This window comes from Nannobrachium achirus, assembly GCF_963921795.1.
Source record: "Nannobrachium achirus genome assembly, chromosome: 6".
Lineage (NCBI taxonomy): Eukaryota > Metazoa > Chordata > Actinopteri > Myctophiformes > Myctophidae > Nannobrachium > Nannobrachium achirus.
Genome location: NC_137815.1, coordinates 27,755,665 through 27,779,864, shown reverse-complemented (window position 1 = coordinate 27,779,864; position 24,200 = coordinate 27,755,665). Strand labels below are relative to the sequence as shown.

The following is a 24,200-nucleotide window of genomic DNA, read 5'->3' as shown; positions in this document are numbered from 1 at the left end:
GTCTCTCCCTCTCTCTCTCTCTCTCTCTCTCACTGTCTGTCTCTGTGGCAGTCTCTCTCTCCCCGCCCCCTCTTTTGAGGAGAGGCTTTCTCTCTCATATGGAAATACATCCATTCACAAGCAAGCGTTGGTGGTATAGTGGTGAGCATAGCTGCCTTCCAAGCAGTTGACCCGGGTTCGATTCCCGGCCAACGCATAATCTTCTTTAGCATTACCTTAAACATACAGTATATAGCACTAGTAATGAACTGTGTAATTTTGCAATACAATTATAGTAGCTTTAATTGCTTTAATTGCTTTAAAAGCTCTACAGAGTCAAATCCATTGTGCCATTGTACCCTCAGTGTTATCGTAACCAAATATATGGTTCCACTTGTTCACTCTCAGTTAAACTAACACTGAGGGTTTTACTGTGTACCAGCGTCTGCGCTTTTACCCTCGGAGCCCAGCTAATCCAACCCTGTTTTGAGAAGACAGGCGCTGTTGGCTCGTAAACACTCCTGTTGTCTTGTTGAGATTTGATGTAATCCCCCTGCATTGTAAAAAGGTAAAACTGCTTACTTGTGAGTTTCGGGAAGTGAGTCAGCTTCCTAACAGCAGTTTGTTTTCTCCATCCAGACCGCCTTTCAGGTCTTTCTGTCCAAGCTGTCTGACCTTGCTCAACTGATGTTTAACACATGGGATGCTCAGGTTTCTAGCTGTTGCTGCTGCCACCGTTCACTCACGCTTTATTTTGAAGAGCCTCGGAAGCTTCGTGCGTGTGCATGTGAGTGTCCGCTGATGGTTTAGAAAGAAAATCCATTTGTTTACAAACGCTCGCGAAACTAAAATCCAAACCGCGGCCGACCATCGCGGTAAAGTGTCGCCGTGAAAACAATCAGATCTCTGCTTCCCTGGCGTTCTTTTCACCTCATTCATAGATAAAGCCCTTTTTATGTTTCAGGCTAGAATGGAAATCAATGCAGCCTAGAGCATCCATTTTCTCTTTCTCTCTCTGAGCTACGGGGTGACGTTGGACTAGGGTCATTCACAGGTCACAGCATGCACGCAGCGCTGTACCAGTTAACTCCTTGTTGTCTCGTTCATGAACGAGACAACTCCTTTTGGCAGGGTGACCCCTAGTGGCCTTAACTCGTTACTGAACGAGTTTGGCACCCAAGTTGTTAAGAGTAAGAACTTCAGGGATGCTGACTGTTAAGTTTCCCCTTTCCCCCATCTCAATTATTATTTTCTTTTTTTCATAAGGTGTTCCCTTCTAGGCATGTTTTGTGTGGTTGAAGTTCATAGCTAAGTCTGGTGAGAAGATTTAATTACAAAAAGTCCTTTGCTTTTCTAACCACATGAATACTGGTATCCCTATTTTGGGCATGTCATAATGGGCACAAGGTTTTTGACAGTTTTCCTAAAATAGCAGGACTTTAAGCTCACAATGCATTGCGATATGACGCTTTGTGAGCTTGTACATTGTCTATTTTCCTTTACATTGTCTAAGTTTCTCAGATTCTGTCTCCATCACAGATTTAGATTTGCTTTTGTTTTTTTCAAGGAATTTCTTTTTTTTTTTCTTTTTTTTTAAATGTATGAAATGTTTGACATTTCTCAACTTCTGAAAATGAGTGAGCTTGAGTTTCTACAGCTCAGCTGTTACACGGATTGCCGCTGGAATCTACAACAAGCCCTGCTGGAACAATAACAGTCAATCCCTTCATTGATGAGGTCAGACCCAGGGATTGTACCTAATGTACAATGTTGTTCTACCTCAAGATGGTTTAAATTAACTTACCATCCAACACCCATCATGATGAATCACTTAACGGCATTCCTCTTTTCTCATTACTTTGTTTTTATTGTTGTTTTAATTGTATTGGTGTTCTTTCCATCCCACGCACTCAATGAGAGTTGCGTAACACGTTCTTACACCCGTCACATCAAAACGGGTGATGAGTTGGGGCAAATGTGACCATGTGTCACATGTTTGGTGCAACAGGACTCTCTCTGCCGGGTTATGTCGTTTCGCAATAGCCTGGATTGGTATTAAACACTGGGTTTTGCACCACCATTCATGGGCGTTCAAGCCCGCTTCTGATGGCACACCTGCCTTGTTTTAAATGCTTTGGACGCATGTGTCTCTTAAAGTGTCTCCACACCAACAGCTCTAAACTGCCAGTCTGTTGCAGTCTGCTGGCATTAGTTGGCAAACTTTTTCTTTTAAAATTCGGGCGACAAACATTGCATTCAGACTGCTGGCAGACGCTGGTTTGACACAAATTGACAGTATTGCCAGGTCTGCTCATTATAAGCGACTTTGATCTTGTTTTCCTATAATGTTGCTAGTTGTGGGTTGCTTTTGTTTGGGCTTGTGTGTTTGTATGGCGTCCGCTCATGGTTCCGCCAGTCCGTTGTTCCGAGTAGCGTCGGCAGGTTAGTTACTCGCCACGGTTACTGAGGTTAGGTTTAGGGTTTGGGTTAGGGTTAGTTTTAGTGTCGGCATACCGGCCCGTCGGCATATTTATGCAGACCCGTTTAGTATAGTTTCTTATTTGCCTTGCTTTCAACATTCTTTTAGAAAATAGCTTATGTAATAGAGCTCAAGAGGTGAAACTGGTCGCTTCTTTTGGGCTTGTTTTCTTATAGACCTGGTCGCTTGTTTCACTCAAAGAATCTGGCAACCGGGGGCGCTTTGTGTTCTCCGGTTCTCCATCAACGGGTCCTGACGGCCAAACGCTTTCCGCCACCTTCCGCAGACGACGTCGTCCACAAATCTGTGTGGTTAAAAAACCGACCTTTAGGAGTTGGGAGTGAGGCCTTTGAAAAGCACACTGAATTAACAATGTAGGCACGGTTGAGCTAACAGTGGAGCTATGTGGAGCACCGCTCCACTAGCTTTGAAGCTGCACTCATTCCCGCACATGCACCGTTGGCTGTTTTTGCACCTCATTAACAAAACCTGCCGATTGACGCTGAGTGTCACGGCTTGAATTAACTGCAATGACAATGGCTGGTTGATGCTTATCAATGGTCCATCCATTGTGTGACCTGCTAAGTAGCCTAGTAGGTGTGAGAAGTTCTGTCTGAAGCAGTCAAAGAGTTGGATAACAGTGGCTGATGGATTCATGAACTAATTACATTATAATATAATTATAATTATGACAACACTAAAGTTTCTCCATTATGCAATTAGATATTGAATACATTTTGATTCACAGTATATTGTAGGTTAATGAAATAGGCTTGCCTAATAGTGCCTACTGCCTACATATTAAAGAGGTTATGCGTGCACATGCAACTGCTCCACTTGCTAAAATATCAACAGCACACCACTGAATGTTGGCATACTCCTGACACTCTCATCCAGAGCAAATTAAAATATTTTTCGGTTAGAATTATTTCTTGGTAAGTTGTAAGTTCTTTTACCTGCTATGTCTGGTTATAAAGTGATACAGTTCTGTTTGCACATTTCCTTATTGTGGTAGTGTATACCACTACAGTGGTAAATGGTGTATGTTTCAGGTACTACTAAAGAATCTGCATTGGCCGGGAATCAAACCCTCAAGTTCACCGGCACATGCCGGGAGACCATGGTCTCCCGGCATGTGCACTTAAACCTCTCCAACTGATCCAAAATGCCGCGGCACGACTGGTCTTCAACCAGCCTAAGTTCTCACATGTCTCTCCCCTTCTCCGCAGCCTCCACTGGCTCCCGGTTGCGGCCCGCACTGAATACAAAACACTGATGCTGACCTTCAAAGCAGCCAAGGGTATGGCTCCTCCATACCTCCAAAACCTGATCAACCCCTACACCCCCACCCGTTCACTTAGATCAGCCACCACAGGGATGCTGACAGAACCCTCGCTAAAAACTCCAGGGCAAAAATCCACTCGTCCGAGACAGTTTGCCCTCCTGGCCCCCAAGATGTGGAATAAACTCCCTGCCGCACTTAGAACAACGGACTCACTCGCTAGCTTTCGCCGTGGACTGAAGACTCACCTTTTCAGACTCCACCTAAACCCTTAGCACTACAGAAAAATCAGTGACCATACATGAAGCTAGTTAGCATTAGTTTTTTGTCTTTAGGTTTTTAGAACTTTGATTTTACTGTGTTTTTTCTAGATAGATAACCATTTGCATTTGTTATATTGTTGATGATGTTCTGACATATTATCTTGTTCATTATTGTGATGTTATTTGCTTATTGTAAGTCGCTTTGGATTAAAAGCGTCTGCTAAATGCCTAAACTGTAAACTGTAAACTGTAAACCATTATACCACCAACGCTCATATTTGTCTTTGCAACACTGGGTGATTTTGCCCCAGCTCATCACTAGTGCTACCTTAAGCCCCGTTTTCACTGAGCAAAACTTCTGGGAGTTTTTTCAAAAATGACGGCAATTTTGAAATTCACGCCATGTGAAAACGGCCACTTATTTTGTGTCCCGGCAGTTTTGGGGGCCGAAATTTGACGGGAAAATACCTAGTATTTTTTGCTTAAAGTACCGTGACAATACAAGTTTCCCTCCAGTGAAAACGCATGCCGTGAATTTGCCGTTTTTTTTGACAACCAGGTGCATGAAAGGAGCCAGTTAACAGTTTAAAACATTGTATCTGGGATTGAAAACGACCTGAATGTAAAGGAATATAGAAATAAAGTAGGTCTACAGCTTCACCTTGAATAGGGGATTAATTATTTAGGCTAGAATCGCATTGACAAACACAGCAGAAGTCTATTTCTTTCGTTTATGGTGTCGTGTGAAGAAAGAAAACACAGCTAATAATCTACAAGCCCACAAGTGCAACACGTTGCATCATGCAGCGATCCTTTCTGAACCTTCTGAGCTTGCTCATGGTTCAAACTTATTTGTATTCTATAGCCTATTTTTAATTAAACTGTGTGGGTTTTGATACAAGTCCGGTCTGGAGAACGTGATGATACGGGATGCGATGCGCTCGTAATGTTGTGATGAAAGCTGGAATCTTTACCAACTCAAAGAGCTGCATCATTAGTTAATAGTTTCTCCTCGTTGCATGATTAAAAGTGTTTTACAGAGCAGCGAGCATCGAGTCTGCATGGTCATCCATCGTTTACAGTGACGCGTGAAAAAAAAGTTAAATCTACAAGCCCACAAGCCACAAGTGCATGGGGGGAGCGTTTCGCTGTTAAGAGCGAGATTTCCCCCAACAGGTTCACTCTAAAAACAAAAACTAGGCTCTACTCAATTTTATTGGTGAAACATTTTTACACTCAAAAATATTGAGTAAATATTACTGTTATGAAATCAGGTAGATGATACTCAATTAATTTGAGTAAAAGTAGCCAAAACTTTTACGTACTTATTAACAACTAAAATTGAGTACAATGACCTAAAGAAATTGAGTAGATATAATTAAATTATTCAGTCAATGCCACAAAAGACTACAAGTAAATACATTGAAATATTAAGTAGATCTAATTGAATATTAGAGTATGATTTAACAAAACAAATATGTCACATTTACTTTATTCATTTACTTTTATTGATTTAATTCATATAGTACCATTTACCCCTTTCATTTACTTTACCTTTTACTCCAGGAGTACATGATGTCAAATGAATACACATGAAATAATTATGCAGATAATTATGTTTTTAATCAACTAATTTTGACCAGTGTAACACCACATCAAGTATGAACATTCAACATACTTTAGTATGTAAATGACATGCAACAATGCCTGCAAAAACAATATGTTTAAAGATAATGATCAGGAAAGGGGTATCCCTGACACTTTTAAAATTCTGTTTACTAAAGAGCAGTGTGTGTTCACAATACTGTATACCTATAATTGAACTGTGCATACTGTAAGTAAGCAGTCTGTCAAACATTATGCACCATAAGAACAATGAGCCCATCAAATGAACAGTAAGTCATAACCACAAAATACATTAAAGACAGTCAGAGGCCATTTGGCATGAAAGAAAATCACAACTTGGAATATGAAATAATAAATAAGCATTTACAGTAGCTCAACATTTAAACATATTGACTATGCACACGTGTAATGTCTATATGCTAAACTGACCTGTTTGCATTATGACTCGAATGCACCAGAAACAAACACTTTACATTAACTAATTACTATCAGCAACAAATACCATTGCAAAAATGCTGTTTTGACAATAAATCCACTTTCAGTAGGTTATACCCACTTTCTGAGAGCATCTTGCTGAACAGTAGTCGGCAAGCAGACATTTTTTCAGTCTCTGAACTTTGGCTGAAAGGTGTCCAGGATCCAACTCAACTAGTACTTTTTGGAACATCTCAAGACCATATCTGAGGTTCTTGGGGTACTCAGATTAAAGGCATAGAACAGTCCCAACAGATAGCAGCAGACCCCCAAGATTGTTGAGGGCAGTGATGCCCTTAATCACAATACCTACATCAGTAGGTTCATTCATTGAGTCCTCTTGGTTCTGCAGCAGGTAGATCTTCATCTTCATCATCACCTCCTCTGTCAACTTCTCTTCTACTCTGACAGGTGCACCAGCAGCTTCCTTCCTGCACACATTGTGAAGATAATTGTTTAGAGCTCACTTTCAGGCTAAATGTTACAAGACACACAGACACACATTGAGCAATCCTAGCTGTCTCCACACATGCAGCCCTGGGCATAATCTTGAATCAGTTGGACCAGACATGCAACGGATGCAACAGCCATTCAGCCAATGTCACAACCTCATTCTCTGGACATCACTATGCTGTTCCTTTGCATGTGATGGTCTCATCCACGATGACATTAAAACGTCAAAACATTTATTTTACTAACTTGAAAGTCCTTGATCTTGACACTATCTTCTTCCAGATGGTCGATGAGACATCGGATGATGACCTCTCGTGTTCGTTGATTGGGGATTCCTCTCTGCAGAATAGAAAAATAATTATTTGAACAATAAAGAAAAAGTATGACTGCACTTTCATAACTAACATAAACTTTGGCAATACAATTGTTTCCACAACCCAGTTTTAGCAACGGAAGCTGGGAGACTGTCCTTAGTAGCTATTAAGACATACATTTAGAAATGAATAATCAGGAGAGAGAGAGTTGCAGGGGATAAAGATGAGTTTAGCATAAATTAATATAGTAATTATTGTCATTAGCCAGGTGAAATATAATTAAAGCAGTTAGAGTAAATGAAAGTTTCATACCTGAAGTACAATACTCATTTGTGCCCAAACTGCCCTTCTTGGACTGGAACATGGACAGTAGTTTGGGGGTATAGAAGTCCAACATTGCCATACATTTTGGCTCAAGATTCAGTGTGGTGATCATCCTGAACTTTGCACTAACCTGGAAGACAGAGATGAGGGGAAGAGAGTAAAAAAGAAGACATGTAGATAATAATGTAGGCCTATACCTGTGCATTTTATCTTCATTGTACACACCATTGTATGCAGCTGTGCATAGCTTGTAATAAATGCAAAAAGTCACAATGACTAGAGGGCTTGCACATTCCTCTCACTGTAACCTTAACTAGCTGCAAACCTTTGTAAAGAACATAAGTTATACCCAATACATTTGTGTAGCCTATATGCACAAAGATACAGTAAATCTACTTACCAATATTTGCAAACACTCTCCAGGTTTCTTGTTGAAGAAGATGTGTGCTGCTGCTGTTTGTTGACAGAATGTTCCAGTAGAACTTTCCCATGAACCCTTGTGTACAATTTTGAATCTTAGTCATATCTACTCAATTGTTTAAGTTGTTGTGAGAGATGAAAGATTATTAAGTTGGAATGAATAATAATTAAGGGTCTTTTTAAATTGATCCATATAAGTACTCCATACTCAAATATTATGAAGGAAAATTACCAAAACAAATTGAGTATAATTCATGAATAAAATCAGTTGGTCAAATACTAATTTATTCTCATGAAATTAACTCAAATAATATATGTACATCTAACTCAAAAAGAACAGTTGGATTTTTACTCATTTTGTTTGGTGTGATCTACTCAAACAATCACATACATGATATTCAGTGATTTTATTGAGTAAATATAACTTTTTCTAATAGTGCTATTTACTCGGTCACAGAATTCTTTCTTAGAGTGTTGCATAACGCATGAGCGATCCTTTCTGAACCTTGTGTCGTTGCATGAAGATTGTGAAGAATGTTTTGTTAAATCCATTTGTAGCGTTCAGGGTGAGAGAAGAGACGCACCAAACCGAACTGGGGAGACTGTTTTTTTTTTTTTTTTTTTTTTTTTCTGTCCGTGTGTTGCCATGTCTGCTAATTATAAGCGACTCTGGGCTTGATTTCCGTAAAGTTGCTTGTATGTATTGATAGTGGCTGGTTGCGGTTTATTTGTTGTGAGCTTGTAGATTGGCAATTTTCAAGTAGCTGATGCGGCGATGCGTATAGTTTTAAAGTGCTCGTGTGGCTAAATAATATCACTTTTTGGGGCTTATTTTTGTACACCTGGTTGCTTATTTCTCTCGCAAAATCTGGCAACACTGGTTTTGATCCCGTCACAATGGCTTGGTGAAAACAAGCGATACCAGTATTTTTGCTGCCGATGAGGGCATGTGAAAACACCCAAAAAACTAAACTCCCGGCAAGTTATGCTAATTATAATTATTTATTTTGCCGGGAAAATTCCGGAACTGCAATGAAAACATGCCTTTAGAGTGAGTGGATGTGAATGAATGTGTTGGATGCAGTCTCTGTTTATCTACAGCAGAGGTTCTCAACGTTTTCAGGCCACAACCTCCCCCCAAAAAACATATTTGAACTGGGAACCCTGACAAGCAATTGGAATGTAGGAGTTGAGGCATTACATTTAGTTTGACTCAGTTCCACAGATAAATATTGTGAAAATAGCAGATCTACATGCTCACAACGCCTCACAATGTGAGGTGTTGTGAGCCTGTAGCTTGCTCTCTTATATTATTTGTCAACTATAGCGTGTTGATTAATTTGATACATTTTGTAATCCTTATTTATTTTTTGATGTATTAAAACAATCTTAAAATTCATTAAATTGTCACGTCACTGTCCCCAGGGGAGTCCCCAATCATGTGTCCCGACCCACAGGTTGAGAACCACTGATCTACAGTGTGCTAATGCTACGTGCTAATGCTATGTGCTGTGCCGTATGTCCAGGAGCTCTGCAGGGTTTTTGGAGCGGACGCTGAGCCTCGGAGAGGCTGAGGCCCTGGAGGTCCTGGAAGGGGTGTGGAGCAGCCTGCAGGGCCGTCCGGCCCGCTGGGAGGACTGTGTGGCGTGGGCCCGCCGCCAGTGGGAGACCCTCTACAACAATGACATCACACAGCTGTTGCACTGTTTCCCTCCGGGACAGGTACGGTTCTATTACAGTACTAAATCACCATAAGTTGTCTCAAGACACTTTACATATCGTCACTTTATACAATATAACCAGCGGTGTGCTGTGGGTTCTTTAGCTAGCGGAGTGGTCTCGTGCACGTGCATGAGTGATCACAGATTGAAATAGCCTCTTTATAAGCAGGCCTATTTTATTAACCCACAATATACTGTATATCAAGTTGTATTCTTACTTGCATAATGAGGAAACTTGAGTGTTTTCATAATTATGCATTTCAGTGATGTTACTAGGTTTTCAATGTAATGGGTCCCGGGACCCACAGGTGGTCATTCAAATGGGTCCCAGAAAAGTTTTATGAGTCCTCAATACAATGTTTTCGAGCGCTGTGAGCTTGTAGATCGGCTATTTTCAAAATATTTGCCTATTTCTTATATTTATTTTACAATTTGGCTAATGTTTGAACTTAGAACTACTAAAACTACTAAAACATGTGCCCCTAATGAATTCGGGCGCGCAAAATGGCGTCGGACGTCGGTGGAATCAAAACATTGATGTTTCTATCGCTTGTTTAAGACTTTCTACGTGGATTTTATTTGTGTTAACGTAGGGTAAAGTAGGATGCTTTCACCCATGAACAATGGTGGTGTCTGTGGAATTTTAAAATGTTTTTCTTTTACCGCGACCCGGTAAATTATTTTAACATGGACTCCAATGGAGGCGCATCCCCGGGACCCCAGGACCATGACATGAATGAGTCCCTGGGCGACTTGAATGAGTTTTTGATGCGGGATGCGCACGTAATGATATCACTGCATTTACCTGGCAGCCACCTCTGTAATTTAATCAGTTCAGTGAATCCCTCAGCCACTGTTATCCAACTATTTTGACTACTTCAGAGAGAACTTATGACACCTACTGGGATACAGTTTCAGTCACAGTTTAGGGATTTAGCAGACACTTTTAATTTTAAACTCTAAAGTCAAAAAAGTGTGAGCACCCCTGGTCTACCTGCTCTTCTATTGAGACACGTGGATCCTGCAGTCTGGTAGGACCACTACTGGTTGAAAAGTGGTACTTCCTGAAGGTCAAAATAAAAAATTTCCCCTGAGCAAGCAGGTGTTCGTTATTAGCTCTCTCATGCAGGGCAGGGACCTCCGGTTTGAATCCTTGGTAGGATATGAAAGTTACCGTTTAAAGCTGTAACCAATCCTGCAAGTTGAATTGATGAGAAACACCAACGGAAACACAGGGACGCTGTTTTGTCAGTAATTTAAAGTCTTTAGTATGACCTAATTAAGCAATATTACATGAGAGGGTGTGGGTTTTCGTGATTATTGGCACGCCTGCGTTGCCACCTTAGGCAGCGCAGAAATGTCAATAATCACATAACCCACACCCTTGAGTGTAATATTGTGATTATACAACAGCTGAGCTTAAAAAACAAACAAACAAAAAAACACTACAATAATATACAACACACCACAATCATATCATCATAATGCAGGGGTAAATGTCATGATAATTGTCAAATTATTCACCATTGATTGACATATTGAGTACAACAACACTAGTGCCACCTGTCACTCTGAGACAAAATGTGTCTACTCATTGTGGTGTGTATATTAGTTTCCATAAGCCGGTGAGGCATGCAGACTGGGTGATGTCACATGTTGTATGGTGTGTCACACCTGAGGGGACCAGGGAGGAAGGATTACTGACAACCCAAACAGACCCCCTCTGACCCCGGTCCCAGGCCAGCGACCGCATGGGCCTGTCTAGCCTGATGAGATCCTTGCTAGATGAGGGCTAATAGACATTCCTCGGACTGAGACCCTTTCCTTTCCATTCATATCCTGTTTAAAGCATCTCTGTTAGTAAGGTTTGGATGAGTGACATGAACTATAGATTTGCTGGGTGCGTACCTTTTGCGCGAAGCCCGAAAGCGCGAAGTGGGGAAATGTCTCCTACCGCACCGTTAGCGCGAACGAGAGGGGAGGCGTGAGGACATTTTAAGCCGTAAGAAACTACACAACCACACAATATATTTGACTAAATGAAAAAGGGTGCCCCCTGTCGAAACTATTGTACTACCACACAATATATCTTCCTGGACCCTTATTGTGAAGGGCTGAAGGCAGAGAAATGATCTACAAGCTCACGTTGTCTCGTGGATGCGACGTGTTGTGAGCTTGCAGATCAGCTATTTTGCGAGACAAGCTGAGTGCAGACAGCACTGCATATTATCAACGTTCACAAGGAGCTGCGTGCTCAGTGCGTGCACAGTGGAGCATGTGAATGAAAAGAGAGACATTGTACTACCATACAATATCGAGCACTGCATATTATCAACGTTCACAAGGAGCTGTACTACCATACAATATCGGTGCGGTAGGAGACATTTCCCCACTTCGCGCTAACGGTGCGGTAGGAGACATTTCCCCACTTCGCGCTTTCGGGCTTCGCGCTTTCGGGACTTTCCCGATTTGCTTTATCTGGGCCTATTTGGGAATAGATTTCTAATTATTAGTGAGGGATGGCATAACAAACACTCAATAGCAATGATTACTACGGGAATGTAGTTATATAGTTATAGCTATTTACAGATACAATTATTTGAACAAAAAAAGAATACAAATTAATAAAAAGAAAATCACTTATCTTTAACCACTTTGTCACTTGAGAATAGGGAAAATAGCCAAATGTCTATTTTGCAAGCGGTGGTGGTGTAGGTGCCTTCCAAGTAGACCAGGGTTTGATTCCTGGCCATTGTAAAACATTTATTAGTAGGCTACCTTAAACATGTAGCCCTGCTAGACTCAAGAACTGTGTTGCAAATTTACAATCAAATTAGGGAAAGAACATGTTCGTGTTGTCTCGTTTCCAAACCCAAACTATAAAAAACGCAGTGTTATAGTAGCTATATGTGTGTGTTATTATATCCTCGGTGTAATTTTAACCATCTACAGGCTTGTATATAGGATATTTTTGTTATTTATGAACGGTGCTACATCTGGCTTTGTGTGTATGTACCGGTATGTCCGTCCGTATGTCTGTCCCGCAAAGCTTCGGGGGACATAATGAAATTAACTCATGAAAGGCACCGCTCACCTCACACTGGGTGTGATTTTTAAAAAGAAAATAGAACATTTTTGTCTATAATGACATGCTCGATCCGGGGACACCATGTTGAAAGGGTTTAAGTTAACACCTGAGCAGCACAGTGCTAGATAACAGAAGTAATTTCCTTCAGGTGATCAGTAACTACCCTTTATTATTATTACAGTATGTTCATGTTGTCAGGGACATGCGTCATGCCTACATCATGGTAAATCTCTGTTTCTGTAACACACACACATACACGCACACATTCCTAAATGTCACAGTGGTTCCATTACAGTTGTCATGCAAAGACAAACCGTTAACAATATCTTGCAGTTCTACTTTTTAAGTTCCTGCTTTTTGCTCCTGTGTAGTTCTCTTTCTCTTTCTGGGATGTGGGTCAAGCCAGTTGCCGTTTGTTGCCCACATAAAAGTAAACCACTTTTGACCACAAAGCAACCTGAGGAAGTACGATAAATAGCACAAATACATCACCCTGTTATGCAATGACCACGAGTGTCAAGTTTGACAGTTAAGTAACTTTAATGCACAGGTTATCAAAGTGAGGTCCAGACCACGAAAATGTTTCAACACCTTTTTTTGTAGATCGGCTATTTTTGGCAAAGAGCTTTGGTGTAGAGGGGAAAAAGAGCACAGTACAGAGTGAAAAGTCAAGTTTATTAAGTATTGACAGTTCAAGTGGTTAAATATCTGAAAACACAAATTGACATGAATCCAAAATACACAATGATTGTGCTGTCAAACAATGAAACGATATGGAATCCATGAAGAGGTTATGGGGTCCCTGCTTCATCTCTCTCATCTAAGGGGTCCTTGTCCTGAAAACATTGAAGACCCCTGGCTTAGTGCTCCGTCTGGAAATCAGCAGGTCAGCGGTACGCCTCCCGGCCCGCTCAGTAATATGTGTCAAAGTGACCCTGAGAAAGACACTTAACCCTTATCTGCTGCCCCCCGGGTGCTCATTAAAACCATCTGAGCAGCCATCAGCTGGCTGAAGCTGAAACCCAATGTCCCCCGCAGGATTAATAAGATCTGCATTTTCATTTCAAACTCATCTTAGACAATTCTCAATGAGCACTGAGGCCTATTTCCAGTGGTGGAAAATTTACTTTTTTTTTTACTTAAAAGTATCAATAGAATCTAGAAATACTCGGTTATAGTAAAAGTAAGTAAAAGTCTGGAAATTCACAATGTACTTGAATAAAAGTACAAAAGTATTGGCATCAAAATGTACTTAAAGTATCAAAAGTAAAAGTACTCATTATGTGGAACGTCCCATTTCAAGTTTTCAAATGTACAAACATCTTTTGAAAATTAGAGTAAAGTACAAGCTGTACAAGATCGGCTATTTTCAAATGGCCAAAATGTAGGCTATATATGGCTGAAGTGGTTAATGTATGTTTTGCAATAATGATCAAAATCTACAAAGTAACTGTGCTGAAGGTTTCAAATAAATGTAATTAGGTACAATATTTGGATCCGAGATGTAGTGGAGTAGAAGTAAAAGTATTGGAAATTGGAAGTACTCTAGAAAATTACAAATACCTCCAAATTGTAAAGGAGGACTTCACCACTTTTCAACCTATCTTCATATAATAGGTCCTCAATGTTCATGATAAAATATCACAATTTTTTTCTACTCAGTTTGGGTCTCATAGGAGAGCTGTGGGTGGGTCAAATCCTTCCACCGGTGACATCATCAATGGGAAATGCAAGCTAATAGAAACTGAAAAAAGAAAAAAAATCTGTCAAACGATGATGTCACCGGTGGAAGGATTTGACAGCTCTCCTATGAGACCCAGACTGAGTAGAAAAAATTGTGCTATTTTATTATGAACATTAGAGAGGACCTATTACAGGTTGAAAAGTGGTGAAGTCCTCCTTTAAGTAAATCTACTTAGTTACTTTACACCGCTGCCTATTCCTGCCATTCAGATAGTGATTTATTATCCGTCGTTGTCCTTACAGCGTGCCAGGGTCACTCAGCCTAACAAGACAACAGGAGTGTCTCTTTGTTGTTGGAAGGGGCTAACGCTGCCGATAGCCTTTTGATGCCACTGAAAGCCCCCCTGCCGGGAAGACAACGTTAGCAGAAAGACAGACGCACTCTGCACTGCTGTGAAGACAGCGTTAACTAGAGACGGAGGCAGACGTTGCTCAGCAAGCAGCCTCTCCTCTAGTCCAACATATGGACCAGTTGGTCACATCAAAGCTCCGGGCCTCACTTTTGTTCCTCGTCTTTATCGGGCCGACAAAATGTGTGGGGAGCGAGCGCACACCTGATAACAATATTAGTCTCGTCTGTCCCATGGGAATGCTGTAGGACTCCTGATAGGGCAGGACTCCTAACAGCATGTGTTATGGGGTTATTATTATCTCATGGAATTCAAACATTATGCTCGCTTATATGCCATGAGTACCTTATGCAAGGCCACTGACAAGTGTTTATATCAGGGGGAAAAAAAACTAAACAAAAAAAACAATGACTTAAAGTGATAGTTCACCTATTTTTGACATAAAGCTGTGTGAAATACTTGCCATTAAAACAGTGGTTAAAAATGTATTAATTGATTACCAGAGTCCTGTGGTCAGAGTTCTGGTCAGTTTCTAATGAATATTAAGTAGTTTCAATGGGGTGGGGGCCATTTGGCGTGGCCCAATCATTGAAAATAGATTAATCCACAAAACTAGCGTCATTTGTATTGTTGGCCTATTTCTACCATATAGAGTGAGGTTTCGTTCTGATCAGCTGACTGCAAAGCACCTTGTTTTGGGGAAATACGTTGCAGCGGCGTAGTGATACTGGACACAAAAAATAGTACCATGTGACAGAGGGGTCAAAGTTGAACGAAAGTTGGTCTATTTGGTAGGTATAGGTCAACAATACAAATGAAGCTAGTTTTGGGCCATGAGCCCCTGCCAAATCACCGGAACTACTTTATATTCATCTAAAACTGACCAGAACTCTGACCACGGGACTCTGGTAATGAATTAATACATTTGTAACCACTACTATAAGTATTTCACACAGCTTCATGTCAAAAATAGGTGAACTATCACTTTAAGGTGGTTGCACATTGTTCTGTTTTTTCATTGCGTTTTGGAAATATGCAAAAAAGGCAAAGGAGAGAGAGAGAGGAGAGAGAGAGAAAGCAGGGACCCAGTGGCGACAGCAGCAAAAATGGGGGGGGGGGGGGGGGAATCAACCCTGGTCCGAAAATAATTAATACGGACAAAATAACAGCTGGCAGTGTGTAAACGTGATTGACATAATGTGAGGTAGATTATTTTATTTATTTGCTCCGAAATTCACGCCGATATTCGGACTAAAAAACGTTAGCAGTGTGCAAAGACCTTTAGTGTGGATATTCTCTTCGTTATATATTCTGATAGTAAATCATTGCTGTAGAGTTTGCTCTCCAGCTCGTTAATAAACAGAAAATATACATTTTCAGGTTGGTTGCGAGTTTCAAACAACCTGTGAAGATGACCTATTATCAGCTTCAATTGTATAGTGTTCCAATAAACATTTTGTCTGCTAATTATTTTTGTCATCACCTCCAATTGCACTTGTTTGTTCTGTAAATGAATGCGTGAGTTCTCTCTCCTGATTATCTGCGTGACACATTGTGAGCTCGTTGACAGATGGGCTGTGTTTGGAAGACATTTTTGGTTTCAGAGAGAAGAATTTCGACCCTTGGGGGACCCGGTCAGTGAAGTACATTGTTTGAGCCGAGATTGCATACATACATGAGATTAGGACACAGTCGTGTATGTTTTGTTTTGGAATGTCTTGTAATTGTTGTCAGCGGCTGATAAGGCATTCTTTCCCCTCTGCTTCTCCTCAGCTGACAAGCTCTGGTCTGGCCTTCTGGTCTGGAACCAAGAGATGTCCTCACCCGCTGACCTTTGACCCTGACAATGTGAGTTCTACACAACCTTTTGTTCTATCAGATAATTCAGTGCGGAGCCTACCTGGTGAGGCCCTTGAAACAGTCAACGGGAACAGCTGACACGGAGGTCTGGACAGGGGTGTCGCACCAAATTCTGGGCCCTGGGTTTACACTGGACTTGGAATGGCATTATTACGCATTAGTTTGTGCTTTAACTATTGAAAAATAGCAGATATACAAGCTCACAGCGTGGCAGATATACAAGCTCACGGACCCCCATCTCAAAATATTTAGTTCCAGGAACCCCCCAGAAGCAAAATTTTAGTTACAAATGTGCGCTTAAAATATACATACAATCAAACATTTGCACACATTTTTACGACTTCTCAAAAATAGCAGATCTACAAGCTTGCTGTGGGCTTGTATATCTGCTGTTTTTCAATATAGCTAAAGTATAAAATAATTAAGGCCCCTTCACCTTGGGCCCTAGTAGCTCAGTCCCACTCCCCCCCTCCCCCTTGTGACGCCCCTCGGTCTGATTCACATTCTGTCATCGTCTCAACCTATTAGTCAGTACAGTACAGTACAGTACAGTACAGTTATCTACTTGAGTACTGTACTTTATGTGTACTTTACTTTGTGTTTGTCGGAGCTAATGATCTTCCCTCCTCTACATTTCAAAGACAAATATTGCACTTTTTGACTCCACTGCATTTCTAGAGAGGGACCCTCCGGGACCCAAATGTACAAAAATAATTTCTTAACCTGGATTCAAAGCAGAGCTTTTTACGGTGTGGCTCTGTGGGGGACAACCAATCTAGAGTGTCTGAGCGTCTGTGTGTGCGTGTGTGTGTGTGTGTGTGCGCGTGTGTGTGTGTCGGTGTGTGTCGTGTGTCTGTCTGTGTGTAATCTTGCAAACCGCTGGACACTTTTTGTAATAGACCTTTTTAGGTAGATATTTGTATAGAAAGGCCTAAACAGGGACTGGGGTTGCAAATTAGCCTCGGCTATAAACCTAGTATATACAATGCAACGGTTTCATGTCTTTATAACTTGATATATAGTTTTTTTTCTATTGTCCCTGTCAAATAAACATATAAATAAATACAATAAATTAAAAAGATTATACGTTTTAACTTTAATGTTATAAGAATGGAAGTCAATAGGGCTTGGACCGGGCTGAAACCTTACCTAGCTCATTGTTGGAGTCATAGACAGAGATATATCATAGATGACTGATATGAATCTAGCCGGGGGACCGCTGTGAGAAAGACTATAGCCTTATTTATGTGGTCTGCGTTCCTAAAGACTGTTCATACCAAGCACTATAACTATAACTAATTCTGTTCACCATTGTCTTTGTTATAGTTATACTTTAGTTAGAGTGCTGGGCTGAATGGTACTTTACTCAGTGCTCCTCTGGGGCGCCCTTACAGCAGAGCTACTGACATGAAAATAAACATAAGTAATGGATCATTCACGCCCATCACTCTAACTACAACTATAAATCTAACTATGACTATAACTATATTCCACCCTGCGAGTGGTAGTTATTAGGGATTTGATTCCCCGGTCGGATTATACAAATCACTTACAAATGGGACCCAATACATCTTCGCTTAGTACTCAGCATCAAGGGTTGGATAGGGATGTACGTCTTATATCAAGCCACCTCACGCTACAGAGACTGGAGATCGTCTCCTGCCCTATATGAGCCACATCACAAGGCTTACTTAACCCATTTAGGCCTAAAATTAGTGGATGCTTTAACTATTAAAAAATAGCAGATCTACAAGCTCACAGCGCGGCACTCGGTGCCGCGCTGTGAGCTTGTAGATCTGCTATTTTTGGAAAAAGTCGTGAAAATGTGTGCAAATCTTTGAATATATGTATTTTCAAAGCGAACGTTTGTAACTCAAATTTTGCTTCTGGGTGGTCCCTGGAACTAGATATTTTGAGATGGGGGTCCGTGGCCAAATACATATCATTTTGGGGGTCCTTCACATGAAGAAGTTTGAGAACCACTGACACAGTAGTCTCTCAAGAAGTGAAAAGGACCTTTTCTTTGACGATGGCTAGCCAGATTGCTGACATAGAAACATAGGTTTTTCAAAATACCTTGGAAGGATTCAAAAGACACTTATAGAATCGGGTCAAAATTCAAATTTTCACGATTTTTCAAAAATAGCAGATCTACAAGCTCGCAGTGTGAGCTTGTATATCTGCTATTTTTTTTATATTTGAAGCATAAAATATTGCGTCATAATGAGGCCGATTCTATAAAATGAGGCCGATTCTATAAACGCCTTCTAAAGCCTGATCTAAGTTTTATGATTATTATTTTTTTTACAAAAACAAATATGTTGCTACATACTGTACATGTACTGTACGACACAGAAATGTGTTCCCGGCATGAGGGGTAAAAGCACAAAAAGGGGTTCCCCTCCATAAATATAAATAAAGATATTGTTGTAAAAAAATCGTTCTCACTCAAGTGGATGGCAGAGTCCACACCACAACTATAACAAAGAAAATGGTAAATGAGTTATCTTTATAGTTATAGTGCTTGGCGTGAAGGGTCTTTAGACCAGTGATACTCAAACTCAGCCCGCGGGCCTTTTGGGCATTTTGCTTAGAAAAAGTTACATCAAAAGTCTAGTTCCCATGCCAATATGTTCAAAATAAAACAGCATAAGGGCAAATAAACATTGCTTTCTATTCAATAACAGTTGTACTAATCAAGGTATTGATGTAATTTGGTTTAACAATTTACAAATGAGCAGGTTCACACACAGTCTGTCAATGTTTTGTCCATAACACTAAATACATATTCCCATTTCTTTACTACCCCCTGCAGCACCCCCACGTACCACTAGGGGTACACGTACTGCCATTTGAAAAACACTGGCCTACAGGTTCAGCTATTTGAGTATCCCTGCTTTAGACAATTTAATGGAACAGTTTACGCACACACTTCACTTCACATTCAACAACTGACCACCCATCCCCTGTCACAGTGCAGACCATAGCAGCACATGACAAACACAGAACAGGAAGTCATGCGTGCATGTAAACCTCTGTGACACGTTAGTTCCGTACGCGTTGGTTGTTGGTGTCCATAGCAATAAGCGTCATCAGGTCCCCCAGATAGGTATAGGGCTGTGGGCATGGAAAAAGTAGCGTATTATGATGACCTATATCTATGGCAGTGACCTAACCCATTTAGTCATGCATGGAACGCATCTGTGTGACGTTACATTTTTACCACTTTAACTGTTATATTATACTTTAGATATTCAAAAATAGCAGATATACAAGGCAAGCTTGTAGATCTGCTATTTGTAGATCTGCTATCTGAAAAATAATGAAAATGTGTGCAAATCTTTTAATATTTATTTTTCAAAGCAAACTTTTGTAGCTCATCTCTGCTTATTTTTTTCAGCGGCCAAATACATGTATTTCTGGGGTTCCTTGGCATTAAAAAAACGATAAAAATAAATATTAAAAAAAAAAAATAAATATATATATATATATATATATATATATATATATATATATATATATATGTATAGAATCGGGTCAACATATTCAAATATATGCTGCAAGATCTACAATCTCGCAGCGTGGCACTGCCGTGCTGTGAGCTTGTATATCTGCTATTTTTTAATAGTTAAAACATAAAATAATAGTTAAAGTGGTTAAAATCTAAATTTCATCTGCGCATCTGTGTGACGTTAGATTTTAACCACTTTAACTGTTATTTCATACTTTAGATATTCAAAAATAGATTTCACGATTTTGAAAAATTGTGAAAATGTGTGCAAATCTTTTAAAAACATGATGTATTTTTGAAAATAGCAGATCTATAAGCTCGCATTGTATATCTGCTATTTAAAAAATAAAATCTAGAGTTTCAGGTCTTAATTTCCCCCAGTTTGATATGCATCACACATCAGACCACAAGATACATGATACCTTTGCTATCTCTGGGACCCCAATCTACACTGTAAAATCCTGTTCATTTAACAACAAGGATTTGTGAGGAGTGAACAAATGGAACCAAAAGGACCATTTGTAATCTCCCAAAGTTACAGAGCAATAAGTGACCATTTGGATACACCTGGTGGTCTCTTGACCAAAAGTTGAGAACATACTGTATAGCCATCTATTCTTATGTTCTGTCCATCTGTCCACTGTATGCTCTCCTCAGACTAGGCTGACCAGACATCCCGGTTTGGCCGGGATTGTCCCAGTTTCAATCTGCGTGTCCCGAGTCCCGACAAATATCTCTATAATGTTCCGGTTTTCAACATTCACTACAAAATTCACTGCCTGTATGCAACCCCTATGACGGTGCGTATACATGTGCGCGTGCATGCAGGCGAACGTACGGCGAACATGCACATTGCTAAGGGTCCCGGTTTGAAGTCCCGGTTTCAGGGGCTGAATATATGGTCACCCTATCTCAGACCTTTCAGAAAAGTGTGAGCTCAAAAGAACACTGGTATTGCCTTAAAAGCAAAAATATTTTTGACTGAAAGACCACCTTTTAATATGAGACAATACAAAGTGGGTTAATGGGGAGAGTGTGGCGGCCGTTCGCATAATATGGACTCCCACCAGAGCTCATCATCTTGCCCCTTTACACCTCCCTTTACTTCCTCCACCATTTCCATCTCTCCTCTCTTGCATTTTCCTCCTTTTCCCCCTGTGTCTGGGTCACTTACAGTATCCTCGTGCCTCTCACAGACAATGCTGAAGGAACAAAGAGCAGGAACAGGGAATAATAGTTCTCTGCAGGCTGAGTGCAGCGCAGCCGCTTCAAACAGCATTCACAGCCTTTTGGCAGCCTGTTAATACCTGTCATAAATCTACCCAGGCACCCTGCGAGTCTGCGACATGTCACCGTGAAGCTGACATGATGCTCTTGAATCTTGATACTTTCAAGTGAAAAAGAGTAACTTTTCTTTCTATATATTGAACCAACACAATCTTAAAATGCTTGTTAGTGTTGTTATGGTTCACCAAGGCAGTTTTTTAATTACATTTTTATAGTTTAAATCAATTGTAAAATAGGGTTTAAGTAGTTTTTTTGATTGATTTATTTATTGACAACAAGCATATGTACAAAACAAAGAAGCACATTTGAGTCAAAAGGATGTAACAAGAAAGCCCAGAGGCTTATTTCCATTGTTGTCCCATAAATACAGTGGAAAATAAAGTGGAAAGTGGAAAATAAAGTTAACATGCAAAATGTTAACTTCGGGTAATGAAGATATTCCACACACAATTAACACATCTTATTTCACAACTTTGAACATCTTTTTGTGTTAAGATTATTTAGGACAGTGATTCTCAAAGTGGATTTCAGGGACTCTCTAGGTTCCTTTATGGGGGTCTAAATTGACCCTTATAAGTCTGTAACTTTGACAGTGTACAGATGGAACCAAAGGGACCCGCCAGGTCCATTTGTGCACTGTTAAAGTTAAGGGGAGACCTTCAAATTTCTAAGTTTGAGAACCACTGATTTTGGAGGTAATGGCCATTCCAATGTGTAGTTTAAATTACATGTTTGGTCTGGTGTGGTCTGGGGGTTTCTGTTGTTTATTTCAAATCAGTCGGCTGTTGATGGATTTTGAAGATGTGCTGCCATTTGTTTGCAGACGACCCATATGGATTACGTGACGGCAGCAGCAAACCTATATGGTCAGATGTACGGGATCACGGGGGGCACCAGAGACCACGTGGCCATCAGAGCAGTCCTGGAGAACGTCAGCGTTCCTCATTTCACCCCCAAGTCCTCCGTGAAGATCCACGTAACGGACGAAGAGATGGAGGACGAGAGGAAGAAAGGAAGTGGTGATGCTGGTGAGTAAGATATGCAAATCTGCTATTTTTGCGAAATCGTGAAAAGTCGTTGAATATTTTGACCCGATTCTATAAATGTCTTCTAAATCACGTGGTTCTCAATTTTACAAAATTACATGTATTTGGCAACGGACCCCGATTTCAAAATATGTTGTTCCAAACAAATATTTGAGATACAAATTGTTTGATTAAAAAAAAGGAAAAAAAAAACAGATCTACAAGCTCGCAGGGCCGCACGCCGCGCTGTGAGCTTGAATATCTGTTATTTTTCAATCACTAAAGTATAAAAGAATTCCAGGTCTTAATGGGTTAAATAGATCAACCTAATCTTGCTATTTCGATTAGTGCCGATATACATATATATTTTTAGAATCAATTAACTTGCTTCATTCGATTAATTGTTGCACTTAAATGGAATGGCAACCATGTCGTTGCTCTCAACATTCTTGCTGTCTGCCTGTGTGTGTCTTCCTTTGACCTTTGACCGTCTCTCTGACCCCCAGGAAAGGCCCGACTAGATCAGCTGAAAGACCAGTTGTCCTCTCTCCCCGTGGACAGCTTAGCCATGCAGATGCATCCCATGGACTTTGAGAAGGTAAAGCTCCTCTGCACACTGCACAGGTTACTGGCCAGCTGGGGTGTCACAAGGGGTAGGAAAGTGGGACTGAGTTACTGGGGCCCAAGGTGGAGGGGCCCTAGTAACTTTAGCTATTGAAAAATAGCAGATATACAAGCTCACAGCGCGGCACCAAGTGCCGCGCTGCGAGCTTGTAGATCTGCAATTTTTGAAAAGTCGTGAAAATGTGCGCAAATCTTTGAATATATGTATTTTTTAAGTGAACATTTGTAACTAATTTTGCTTCTGGGGGGTCCCTGGAACTAAATATTTTGAGATGGGGGTCCTTCACATGAAAAAGTTTGAGCATCACTGACATGAAAACATAGGTTTCTAGGCACACATTTTCACGACTTTTCAAAAATAGCAGATCTACAAGCTCGCAGCGCGGCACTCGGTGCCGCGCTGTGAGCTTGTATATCTGCTATTTTTCAATAGTTAACATTCATGGGGGGCCCGCAGTGAATCCTTGTACCCAGGGCCCAGAATTTGGTGTGACGCCCCTGCTGGCCAGTGGCCACACATACAACAGTGGAGACAGAGCCTTAGCAGGTATCCATGCTTCATCTTTTGGTCCCCGGTGACCCAAATCTATGCAGGTCCCCTCCAAAAGACTGAATGAAACAAAGTACACTTATGTCTGTCTGTCTGTTGCAATGCCACATGGGGAGAGACTCTTACAAAGTGCACTTGGTGAACAGTGACCAGTGAGTGTGGACTTAAGACCACTAGGGTTTCTAGTAGACACTGAGGAGCCTTGTATATTGTTTTATGTCCTTGCTCTGTCAAGCCAGACAACTCTTCTCCCATCCTTGAATGTGACAGACTCTGTAACTCCACCTCGCAAACGTTGAGACAGGAAGCTGTCATCTGTTCGTCATTTCTTTCACTAAATGTTTTATTTTTTTCGTATTCTTTAAAATATTTTAATTCCCATTTCTGCTAAGCTTTACTGTAGGATGTATTTACGCAACTGCAATGGCGTAACGGAAGTGGCTTTGGACCCAAATCGACACTTCATTCTGTGCATGTGTGTGTGTGTGTGTGTGTGTGTGTGTGTGTGTGTGTGTGTGTGTGTGTGTGTGTGTGTGTGTGTGTGTGTGTGTGTGTGTGTGTGCGCGCGTGCGTGCATGTGCAAAAGCATAAACCATTTTACTACTGTATACTGTACGAAGTTGCAATGCTATGCATTTCTGTTTACACATTGTTTTTGAGCGGTGGTCACACCGTCTCCATAGCGTGGCCGTGTGTGTAGGTATGTTTGTTTGTTAGTTAGTTTGTTTGTATGTGGGTGGGTCTGTATGTAGCCTCAAGCCTGTGTAGTACCTTTTCTGACCACACATGTTAAGGGAGGGGCGCTGTTGTCCAGGCCACACACACAC

General features: G+C 40.8%; 1 protein-coding gene across 1 annotated transcript in view; it reads left to right on the top strand.

Annotated features, from left to right (window-relative positions):
* The window catches only part of uba7 (ubiquitin-like modifier activating enzyme 7), a 118,662-nt gene that overhangs the window by 24,725 nt on the left and 69,737 nt on the right, over window positions 1–24,200 (top strand). Inside the window, exons 16-19 of the mRNA XM_080728081.1 lie at window positions 9,141–9,336; window positions 16,290–16,364; window positions 21,998–22,202; window positions 22,706–22,797. Coding sequence (XP_080584207.1) covers window positions 9,141–9,336; window positions 16,290–16,364; window positions 21,998–22,202; window positions 22,706–22,797 — 568 coding nt within the window. The remainder of the gene's footprint in view (window positions 1–9,140; window positions 9,337–16,289; window positions 16,365–21,997; window positions 22,203–22,705; window positions 22,798–24,200) is intronic.